This window comes from Rattus norvegicus, chromosome 4 (assembly GCF_036323735.1).
Source record: "Rattus norvegicus strain BN/NHsdMcwi chromosome 4, GRCr8, whole genome shotgun sequence".
Taxonomy (NCBI): Eukaryota; Metazoa; Chordata; class Mammalia; order Rodentia; family Muridae; genus Rattus; species Rattus norvegicus.
In genome coordinates, this window is record NC_086022.1 from 32,611,985 (window position 1) to 32,624,274 (window position 12,290).

General features: G+C 39.6%; 1 protein-coding gene across 2 annotated transcripts in view; it reads right to left on the reverse strand.

Moving 5' to 3' along the window:
* Positions 1-3,970: 3,970 nt before the first annotated feature.
* Positions 3,971-12,290, reverse strand: part of Calcr (calcitonin receptor) — a 75,121-nt gene continuing 66,801 nt past the window's right edge. For both annotated transcript variants that reach the window (NM_001034015.1, NM_053816.2), the window contains 5 exons: positions 11,938-11,998; positions 11,788-11,854; positions 10,659-10,877; positions 9,665-9,706; positions 3,971-5,907 (listed from right to left, as the gene is read on the reverse strand). In NM_001034015.1, coding sequence (NP_001029187.1) covers positions 5,659-5,907; positions 9,665-9,706; positions 10,659-10,877; positions 11,788-11,854; positions 11,938-11,998 — 638 coding nt within the window. In that variant the 3' untranslated portion in view covers positions 3,971-5,658. The remainder of the gene's footprint in view (positions 5,908-9,664; positions 9,707-10,658; positions 10,878-11,787; positions 11,855-11,937; positions 11,999-12,290) is intronic.

Genomic DNA, 12,290 nt, shown 5'->3' on the forward strand with positions numbered 1-12,290 from the left:
AGTTGGTGGAGTTGTTTAGGAAGGATTAGGAGGTATAGCCTTGTGGGAGGAGGTGTGTCTCTGGGGGTGACATTTGTTTCAAAAGTCCATACAGTTCCTAGTTACTTTTCTCTGCCACAGACTTATGGATCAAGATGTGAGCTCATGCCTGCCTGCCTGCTGCCGTGCTCCTTGCTGTGATGGTCATGGACTCTAGTTGTGTGAAACTGTAAATCCAGAATCGACTTTTTCTTCTGTAAGTTGCCTCAGTCACAGTGTTTTCAGAGCAATTAATTAAAACAATCACCCTCTTGGTTTTCAGGAGTTATGTGCAGAGTTGTGGAACCTTTAGTAGGTGGAGCCTTGCTGGGAGAAGTTGGGCCATGGGAGCAGCCCTTGAGGTTTCATAGTCTTCCCTACAACCTGCGTGTTTTCTGTTCCAGACTGTAGGCACAATGGGACCACCCTCCTCATGGTTCTGCAGTGATACCTTCCCTGTCAAAATGGACTATATTCTTTCTTTTAAAAATTTATGCTATTTTGAATTTATTCTTTGAGATTTCATATTCTGATCATATCCACAGGTTCCCTGTCCAACTCCTCTCCAACTCCCAAACCAGTGACCCTCCCAAAGTTGTGTCCTCCACTTTTTTAAAATCAGTGAATCCAATGACCATATTCATTCTTCAGCTATTAGCCAGATCAATCCTTCCTCTTATCAGGCATTTGATTGCAGAATCAATGGAAGTAACCAAAATAGCCACTAAGTGTGATGTGTGGACACGATCTTCAACTTCATTTTATACAGTATTCTTATTGTTGAAATGGGAATAAGGAGTGGATCAGTTCTTATAGAAGTAGGGGAGCTAGTGGCTATTGGTCTGTCCTATATAGATGTCTGTGTCTCCTTAAATGATGTTTATCATCTCCGTGCCTTCATACATTGTCTCTGTAAGACCTTCAGTATACATATGCTTATCACAGTACATAGACCACAGCGAATTGGCCCAGGAGATACGTTACATTCAGCAAAATACTTGCCACACACAAACTAACTACTGTGGGATGTAAAGCCATGCCAGGAAGTTTGGTAAAATAGAGCAGAGACTTGGTGGGCACACACCTGAGGCTTAGGTGACTCCCAGACCCCTGACAGATTCCTGACTTGGAATATGTGCCATGCTTCTCACATAAAAGAAATCTGTCCTATGGTTATGTAGGCCCAAAGTAGAGTTCTCTATGCTGATGAGGTACCTAGAGGCCCAGAGGACTGAACCAATAAGCTTGCCTTCCCAAACATTCTTCCCTGCAAATGGCTCTTGATCTCAGGCCCACATTGAGAAGTGGGGTATGGTTTTCCGATCCATTTTGTGCCATGACAATAAACTGTTTAGAACCATGGACTCTCTCTTTTCACCAATATCCACTGTGGGGAGTCACGAAGAAGGTCTTTGCCTACAGAGCCTTAGCCTAATCTCCTGTAGAACTCCTCTCTGCCCTCCTACATCTGCCAAAATAAGGACAATCACCCCGTGAGAAAAGTCGGAGCCCCTCCTCCCCGGGTTAGATGCAGCCTTTGGTCTCTGACTCCATTCTCTGCTCTTTTTCTGTGACTCCCAACATTGCCTGTATGTCCAAGAGTCTGAGAATCCCACACACAGCCTTGTTGCAGGCCTGGGGATCTCTGAGTCAGCTCTGGCTTTCCCACCTGTGCCTTTCCACCCTCCGAGCCGTGTCTTTGGGGGTAAGTGCAGTCAAACTCCCAGAGTTCTGCTTCCCCAAGTGGCTGTGCCCAGTAGAGGAGTGGATACAGGCCTACAACCCTACAAACTACCCCCTTGGTTGAGTAAATATTTTTAGAGTTTGTAGCTGAGTGTGTGCCTAGGAGCATAGTACATGTGTGAGAGATCTGTATATTAGCTTTGGTCAGCTTGTCTGAGAGGGTTGAACTGAGACATAATTCTTGGTCTATTTGTGACTTTTTGTTTTTTTAATGAAAGGCATCTAACTGGCTTTATTGAATTTCTATTGAACACTTCACTAACATAGTCTGAGATTTGGAGGCAAATTTTCCTAATTAAAAGATAATAGATTACTTCAGCAACAGAGACTTCAGTGACATTAGGTGGCATTGCTGGTCAATAGGGAAAGAGGGATGGCCCAGCTTCAGTCTCAGTGGAAGAGCTTCTGGGAAAGTTAGATAGAATATATTGAATTTCTTTAAGTAGAAAACAGGCATTGATTAGAACCATACGGGGCCAGCCGGCCAATACTTAAAACCTGAAATCCTCAAACACATTGCTAACTTAAGTGAAGGAAGATACAGCATTAGAAACATCTTCAGATCTTACTAGTTTATAGTTTCAAGGGTGTTTTTCTTCAACACTGCAGGGGATTATTTGGAGGTATTGAAAGTAAGTTAATTCCATGTTGCAAAAAAAATGTTTAAAATTCTTGGTTTGGAAATTTTTCCTCCTTCCTTTGCCATCCCAATACTATATTATAATTTTTTTCTTCTTTTTAGTTTTCCAGCCACTTTCCCATGCCCCATGCCTGTTGTCAATCTATGACATTAATTGGACCTAAACCCGAGGTAGAAGTAAGATGCCTGACTTTTTCTTTCAAAATAACAAGTGGGATTTCTCTGTATGTACCTGATAGCTTTCCAAATGTATTCTTCAATCTCTACTTTTTTTTTTATCAAGGGCCTCATTTTGAACCCCAAAGTGTTGTCATGTGTTAAGCAGTAAGCCATAAGGTAGCCTCGAAAGGACCAATGTTTTCCTTGTTGTTGTCTAGAAAACGGATCCTAGATAAAACATTGTGCAGATGTTCTGAGAGCATTTCCAGTGCTTGGACCTCACATCCGGCTACCGTCTCCAACAACACTCGCCATTTTGCTTCTTCACACTTGGAATAGCAATGGCTAAGTTTGGGACTTGAAAGTCTTGATTTGTACCCGACCCAGAAATTAAGATGTTGTCACTATTGATAAATGTTAGATGTATGGTAGGACAGAATGGGTATGAAACATCTGTACCAGTGAGTAACGAATGAAGTGCAACTTAATGCTGAATAAATATTTTACCATGTCTCTTTCCCCAATGCCTTTTCTTCCCTCAGCACCATAATATCCAGTTGTACGCAAAGATCATTAGAGTAATGTAACAGTAGAAATTTTACAAGAGAAGATCTAAAAAGATGGGCGGCCACCACTAAAGGAGCTGTTCTCTTGAAGATATAATTATGGAGTGTGAAATTATTTTTGTTTTTCAAAAATCTCTTATTTCTGTTCTCTGGACCATACAGGGAAAGGTGCATTTCTATGTATCTTTTCTAAAAAGATCTCCAGGTCTTAGAAGGCAGAAAATTAGGTGCTACATTTACAAATCACCCTTGTTTCCCTTCATGAGCCCAGTGGTTCTCACTTAAACCTCAGGTTTTTCATTTCATGCTTTCTGGATTTGAACAAAAAATATCTTTCTAACAGTGGCCTTTGTGCATTTTAATGGTATTTAATTAGTTATCTTTAATTCAATCTTAATCTTTCTTTCAAATTATATTAGGAACTTGTAATAATTCCAATGACCTGAGGTAATGTTGGACAGATCAAGTCTGGCTCCAGAATAATGAAAACCAACACAGAACAAAATGATCTTCTATGTCCCTGTCCTGGATTTCTTTGCTAGAATCCCCAAAGGTATCTAATAACAGATGGACAGTTTGGGATGGTTTCATATCATCAAGGGTGTGAGAACTGTACCACCTCGTTAGATTGAAAGTGGTTACACTAATACAGATGAGGATATTGTATTCATGTAAGCCATCTCTAACCTAAGCTTTTAGCTCTTCCTCCCTCCCATAAGATGAACAAGATGGAGATGCTGGTAGCTCCTGGGTGAAATGAAGAAGGCGTGGAATGAGCAGAGACAAAAATGAATGAATGGAAGATGACAATGTATTTCTTTAGAAAAATATGCCAACAAACATCTTTGCCTTTTCAACATGCTTGTATTAATTTATACAAGTACACAGAAGAAGTGTTTCACACAATTTAGGTATTACATGCAATGCTATGATAAGTCAGTTTGATTTCATCAGCCCCTACTACAGAAGCACAATAACGTCTCAAACACTTCAGCAATACACTATCACATTTGTACCAGAGCTGCCTGAAATACACTGATTTCAATGTTTGTAAACAAAACATGGGAACATCACCACGTAACACTGTGATTGGAAAAAAAATCCTTCCTTTCAATTCTCCCATTTTGGTAAAGGAGACTCTCAGTATCCAAGGGCCACAGCTGCTAGCGAAATACAATTTTCTCTGGGTGCACCAAGTACGTAACCAGAACAAATCAAGTTACTTTTGTTTTTACGCAACTAAATCACCTCTGAAAGGCAGTGACACAAGATGACAAAGAGGAGATGAGATTTTTAAGGGTCTCAAGGATGCGTCTCATTCAGCATACAAATTAATAATGATAATTGATTGCAGTTGCAGATTCAGAAATTGGTAATGGTATTGGTTTATTTGTGGATCTTGGAAGATCTCATTCTGGGGAGTAAAGAGAGGCGTGGAAATATGGTACTGAGTTTTGGTGAGAAGCTTGTCTTTAATTTAAGATGAACTAATATGTGGTTAAACTCCAAGTCCTTACATTGTGGTTTGCTTTTTTCCCTCCTTGTTTTGCTAATAGAAGCAAACAAGAGGTCAACTAGAAACTGATTTGTAATTAGCCACACTGAGTCTTCCTGGAAAACACGGGATCTTGTCAAGCTTTGAAGCTGGGTGGAAGGCAGTTAATGGACTTGAATGGAGTCTTTTAATTACCAGTCGTAAACAAATCTATCCCTCACTGCTAAATAGCACCCAAGGGCAAGAGGTAATCTGCTTTATAAACCTTGGAATGATTTGCTTTATAAATCCTGTAGTTTAGGAAAGTGGAAAACTATCTTTAAAGAGTGTTCTCTTTGATGGAAAATTACATTTGAGGGGGGTCAGTTTTGTGAAAAATTTAGTGATAGGTTCTTGATGACCTCCCAATTTATAAATGTCAGTGACCAAAGCACACTCAACATTCAGATCAATTCTTTACAGTATTTGGGTCTGCCTGGTGACGTGGATCATGTTATAAAAGACACAGCATCTTCCAGAGGTCATGTTATTTGTGCAGTTGACATTGTATGGATGAAAAAATGTGCAATATAGGAATTGACTGAAATAAAAACATTAAAAACCAGATCCGTAGCCAAATACAGAAATAGTCTAATTCAAAGTCCAGTGTTAAAATTAAAAACATTGAGAGTGATTTTAGTTTCTCAAAGGTACAAATGGCTCAAGATTAACATGGAGCACCCTTATCTGAACTAGGTCAATTTAGTGGCAGTTTTGGATACCTTGTCTACATTCCTATGAACACTGTCATCTCAGTCCTAGATGAATAATGGAGTTCACAAGTTGCACTGAGAGCCTAGCCTGACTCCCAAAGCAATAGTACCAAGAATAACGTTCTTCAAATTCACTATGGACAAATTCACTTAATACATCTTCACAAATGATATGCTTAGCTCCTGGGAGGATGGGGATCACTTGAAACGCATGGTCTATCGTTCTCCCAGGAAATGAAGGCTCAGTGGATCACAATGTTGGGGGGTTGCTTCACATTCAAGCATTCAAGCGGATGAGTCTTGCTGGATGACATTCATGGGGATCATTTCAGTACCCTCTTCGCCTTCGTTGTTGCTGACTGGAGGATTCCTTGGTTCCTGATGGCAGATGTAAATGGGGAGGCCACCTGGTTCTGCAAAGGCTACAGCACGAGGAGCGCTAACCACTCGGTTGGTGGGGCGGCGGCGCCTACCCCAGCGATGGCTCCACTGGATCTTGAACTGCGCCCACTGACGCTTCAGGGTCACTTGCACCTGCAAGGGCAAAGAGAACTTGTTGCCAAAGACTATCGGCTGTGACCCAAACAAAACTTATGTACATAACGCTTGGGGCTCATCAGAGGCAAATGGACGTTACGCTGTAGATCTAATCCAAGAACTAAATTTATACTGTGGCTAAGAAATATACCTTCTTGGAATATCAATATGCCAATCAAGATAGTGAGTTACTTGTCTGGGTAACAACTGGCAAGCAAGCCATTGGCCATTTTTGAGCAAAGCTTTCTGTCTTGTCTCTCATAGCTTGAGAGAGAGAAGGTTACTTCATTTCATAATGTAGCAGACGTCTCAGTAGAGAGAAAGAGTTAAGAAAAATTACCTGCTGCCTTTCATACTAAGACATGATTTTATTAAAATCTTAACCTGCGGATCATGAAAATATATTCATAAACCACAACATAGTCATAAATTTTACGATAACAGACCTATGTTCTGCATTTACCCTTAGCACCACATGAGGTGGTCCAGACAAAAACTCTGACTAAGGCAGTGAAAACATTTTAAGAATGAGACTTCTGTCTCTTTTTGTAGAAAAAAAAACCAATCAGAATAATTTGGTAATTGGATCATTTGAAATACTGCACTTTTCAAACAAGCTATGGATGTATGTGTGTGGGTGGAGCATTTTAGATACAACCGTATTTGAAGCAGAGAGACAAAACCTTGCAGCACTAAGGGGTGAGATATATCATGCAGCTGGACTTTGCCCTGATAAAATCATACAGGAACGAAGGATGGCAAAAAGAATTTAGTTACTCCTTACTGACTGATTGCCACAGGCCATATTAAAATCTCACTTGATTTGAATTAATATACTTAATCCTCACAACAGCCTTCTTACAAGGGCATCACTGTCCTGTTCACTTAGAGCTGGGAGGGCATAGATTATGCCATGTGTGCACAGGTGGGGGCTGCAATGTGGAAGAGCCTAAGTTCCAGTTGAAGCCTGGCTTTATTTGGATTGTAGATAAACCCTTTGATGTCAGGTTTATAATCTAGAGACCACCAGCGTACTCATGACAAACTAGGAAAGATGCCAGTTCAGTATCTTTGGAGATGCAGAGTCTGTAGATAAAGGGAATGGATAGTTTCCATGGATTCAGCATCTCTTAGGTACCAAGGTTGCCCTTACGGCTAAAGCTCACTTGGAGGCATCCATTGCAAACAGTTAAACGTGTAGTATAAGTAGGCGAGAAGTGCCCTATGAGGGGAAAAAAATCTTGGTTTTGCCTCTCCTGTCCTTTTACAATCCCTACACAGAGAATCCACATATACTGAATTACCAAACCCAAGAGGAGGCCAAAGGGTTTAAAGTCAACTTTAATACTTAAAATTATGATTTCAGGAAGTTAGCAACCTTCTCTAATTGCATCTCAAATCTATGAGCCATCCTTTTGTGGGGTGATGGCAATCAGCTTCCAAGCTGCTTCCATTTATAAAGTATATGTGTAGAAACAGTCCCTGAGCAGTATGCAAAAAGAACAGTAATGACAGCCCAATACAACTTATTATCTCTCATAGAGGTAGATGGATATTGTACTTGGACTCTATGCTGTTTTGAGGATAAGAATAAGGGCATTAAACTTGTGATCTTGAAACAAAATCCAAAAACCAAAACAACACTGAGACTTCTGTCTGTTCTGAAAAGAAATAGAAATGTCTAGAGAGATCATTGGGTAAGACCCATGCATGGTGTTTCAGATTATAATTTTGTTATTGCTTACCTGGAAAAGCAACATAACTTGATTTTTATCAATGTATTTGTTTTTGAATTAGAAAAAGGAAAGCTCTGTCTGAGGGTTTGAAGACACAGTTGTTCTTGCAGCCCCTATTATATAGGACTGAGCCATGCAAGGCTAGTATATTTGGGCCTTGGTTCCCACATCTGAAGAGACAAACATTATACTGGAATCTTCTTGGTTAGACTGGGATGTTTTGGTGTGTATCCCTCTTTTCCTGTTAAATTTTTTTGTAAGCACATAAGTTATGTGCTGATGCATGGGAGGTGTGGTTTCCTTCCAATAGTGGAAAGAGTTAAGGCCTGTTCATCATTCATTCTCTACTCTATCACCAGTCTAGCATACCCGCTTCTCTTATGCTATCCATGAGCCCTCCCTGCTAGGCTTTATTTCCATGATGCCAATCACTGACAGCAACATGCTGATAATGAATCAGAATTAAATTTTCAATTTTTTATCATTGCATTCCTGACCTACTAGCCCCTTGGATCTTTGCCAAAACTCAATATCCAGCTAGGCAAAGCCTCATGACAGACTTATCTCAGATGTAGCTGAAAGTAACATCCTATGAGCATGAGTGCCTTGCATTTAGTGACAGAAGGGGAAATGTATGCAGAATGTCCAGCTGAGACCCAGATGCCTGATGTCCATGGGACTGCGTGATATTACATTTGGTCCAGCATACCATTTCTGTAATATTAGAAATGTCACATTTACACCTTCCTCTAGCTGCACAATCTTAATGAAAACAGAAACATTTCAAAACCAGAAAAAACATAGGCAATAAACTCCAGTTATTTCAACTGTCAGGGTTCCCCCTTGGGTTTACTTTCTGTGTCTGAGACTCCCAATGACATTGTAGTTAAGAGATAATAAATATTGTGGCAATTTTACAAATGCATGCAATCCTCTTATGCTTTTTTTCAAGGCTTGGCCTTTGTGAGTCTTATTTTTGTATTAGCCTTGTTTTGATATTGTTTCAGATGAAAAAAATTATTTTATATACTAAAAGAAACTCAAAATGCAAGAGTCTACATTCACAGAGCATTCTCACTGGTGCAACAATATTCTACAGGGATGATTTATGCCCCATTCAGTTTTTAGTTTTTACTGTCAAAGAATAAAAGGAGGAGGAGAGGTTACTCTACCAGCTAGTAACAGAAGGAAACCTCATTTTTATTCCAGACTCTTATCACTTAGTAATCATGAGTCCACAAATATACTTTGTTGAGTGGAGGAATAAACTGTTGGATGAAAGAAAAAGATGTACCAGTGAAAAAGAAATAAAAATATTTAACTTGAATTGGGAGATGGGTATCAGTTGACAAAACAAGCAAATATTTTAGATAACCAGTGAATATTCTTCAAGGGAACAATAGAACAAGTATTAGATTCCCATAGTTAATTATTAGAAAATGTTTCTAAATATTAAATGATATAATAACAAACTGCAATTTGTCTTGAATAAAAGTGTTTTTAATAGGAATTAATTTGCAATGAGATGAACACTTGTATATTCTAAGAATTGAGGAATTGTATTCCCTAAGATTGTAGAGCTTCGTTGAAAGGACATCTAGGGCTATTTTCATGTCATATAAATTAAGCTCTTAGGCAAGATTTTGTTAGAGGAGAGGTGACTCTGGCTGAAACTAGCGTGGTTGTCTAAGTCCTGTGTACACTGACCCAGATATTCAGATTCTTATATGAGCCTTCATATGACAGCAATCTCTAACAGCAACGTGCTGACAATGAATCAAAATTAAAATTTCATTTTCATTTTATCATTGCATTGTTGACATTATCAGCTAAGGAAACACCTGGTATGCTCTTCAGGCTCTTAAGGTAGTAGGAAAACCACCAGGACACCATTACTCACAATCCCCTATTAGGGCATACTGAAATGAGATCTGGTGAAATTTCACTGTGATCCTTTGGAAAATGTAAGATGCTGGCTTTATATAAGTGGATGATAGTATTTTGTGAAACACACCTACCTCATGGTTACAGAAGCAGTAGATAGTCGCGACAAAGAATCCCTAAAAAGAGAAGGAAAAGTCCATTAGTTAAATTAAAAAAATTAAAAACTGTGATCATCAGAGGAATATTTTGCAAGTCTGAGTGTGATGTTGTGAGTTGTGAATTAGTGAGGAACTGTTCCAAGTGTTTCTCTCAGAAACCTTTATTCAGTCGCATCTGGGGGTCTTGCTTAAGTCTCATAGGATGCCTTGTGCCAAGTTTTACCTATAACCCAGTAGCTTAGGTTATTAAAAGAATGCCTGGCCTTTCATTGGGACTTAACTTTGGCCTGCTTCTCATATTAGGCCTTGGTAGAAGAATGCAGTGGATCTGAAATTTGTAATTGAGAAAGAAAAGTTCTGCCCTATGGTAGATCCTCTCCCTGAGAACGTCTTCATATCCAGATGGAGTCTCAAAATACCTAGCTGTACCCTTTATTGGAGCTTTGAATCTGGGCCAAGTCTTTGGAGTGAATGGAAACAAGGAACCCTCTCTCTTTTTTAGTTTAGCTAATTGTGCAGCCCAGGACTACTCGGGCATCTCAATCTGTACTCTCCTATGTGAGCAACATGAGAAGCCCAGGTACAGAGTTCCTTTACAGGCCTAGAACTCTCATGGATAAATTCAGACAATGAGTGGTAATGGAGTAGGAAGCATAGAAAGTTCTGTGCAAATTCACTACTGTAATCACTCCCAAGTCACAATGGTTTATGAAAAAAAATGCTCAGTAGCTACCTGATATGTGAAAAGCTGCCTAGGTGGGACAAGTAAAAGGTCCGCTGTATCAATAAAGTAGAAATAAATGCCTTTTAAAACCCCATTTCTTTCAAAATTTTGGTTGGGTCTGCTCAGCTCTAGGCTACAAATTTTGACTTCTAAGAAAATAATCTTTCAAGGAATGTTATGGATTTCAGTCAGATGGATCTACCAGGAGAAAAAGCCACCAAGTAAATGTGGGGTTAGTTCCCTTACCTGGAAATGAATCAGAGAGTGCATGAGATAATCATAGATCTTCCCAAGCACTTTGTTGGAGGGCCTCCAGGGAAACACAACAAACTGGATCCCCAGCAGGGGCACAAGGACCATGGTGGCCTTTACAGCCTTCAGGTACATGTAGGCCTCGGCTTCATGGGTTTGCCTCATCTTGGTCACAAGCACACGGACAATGTTGAGCAGAAAGAAGAAGTTGACCTGCAAAGAGTCACATTAGCAGATGGCCCATTACTTCTGTGGGGACAATACAGTATCTACCAGATCAATGACTAGAGAACTTTTAAAGTAAAAGAAGTTGACTTCTAAACCCCATCTAATTTTTGGCTTTCAAAGTGAGTTTTGAAAATAAAATTTTAAAAGAATTTTATTCTAAGTACATAGAGTAGATTTTTAAAACCTAGAGTAGAAATGGCCACTTTACCAAAAATGTAAATAAATAAATAAATACAGAGAGAGAGAGAGAAAGAGAGCGAGAGAGAGAGAGAAAGAGAGAAGAGAGAGAGAGAAGAACGAGACTTATAATAGTAATTCAATCCTTCAAAGTTGGCCCATGATTGAATAAAAGGAAGATGAGAACCAGTGGAATTCATTTCTGTGCTTCCTGACTGTGGACACAATCATATGAACAGCTGTCTCATATTCTGGCAAGCATCCTCTGTCAGAATGGTCTGTATCACCTCGCACTAGGGACCAAATACACTCCTTCTTAAGTTGTTTTTGTCACAGCAAACAAGAAAGTAGCTAACCCAACGGGAGTGACCAAAAACCAGCCTGGATCCAAGTTCTTCAGTTACTAAGGGATGCCTCCTCAGTGTAATAACAGAATATGGTCATTCAGATTTGAGACTGTTTTTATTTTTATTATTCTGAGGAAAGAAACCACCGTCTTTGAGATTAAAGTCCTACAGTGCCCTCATCCTGTGTATGCAAATGAGCTTCTCGACATATAAAGTAAAAATTTTTTGGAAGAACATAATTGGTTCCTCTATGATAAAATCACATTAAGTTTGCGTTATTTTGTAGTTACAGCACACGTGCCACATAGAAATGCATTCACAAAGCTGAGCAACGACACTGATAGCAAAATATATTTAAAGTCAATTCTCACCACCAGAGCCGCCATGACGGGTCCATGGATGATGTAAAGCAAGTGGGTCTCCGTACTCAGCCAACAGCTGAAGAAAAGTAAGGGCCCATGTCAGTATGAGTGTGCTCTTTCTTTGGAATATCCTCATTTAAAAATCAACACGATACTTACTTGTCGTTGTAGTAGACGGCACGAGTAATGGCATGGATAATAGTTGGCACTATTGGGAACCCTAAAATTCAGAAAAGCACAAATCAAACTTGGTCCCCATGCCATAAGCTTAACTTAGATTGCGTAGATAATGGGAGTAGTTTTGCAAAGATGGCTGCAAATTGAGAGTCCCTGTCAAGACAGTCCCCTGATGTTTGTAGACAAATTATCTTTGGCCAAGCCAGATAGAACTGCTCCTGGTTAGAGCATCATCAGCATGTGGAGTCTAGCTAAGAGCATCTAGACAATTAAAAGGCTTTCACCAATTCCTAGCTGCAGCAGGTACATTGTGTTTTTCACAGTGATTCTTACTA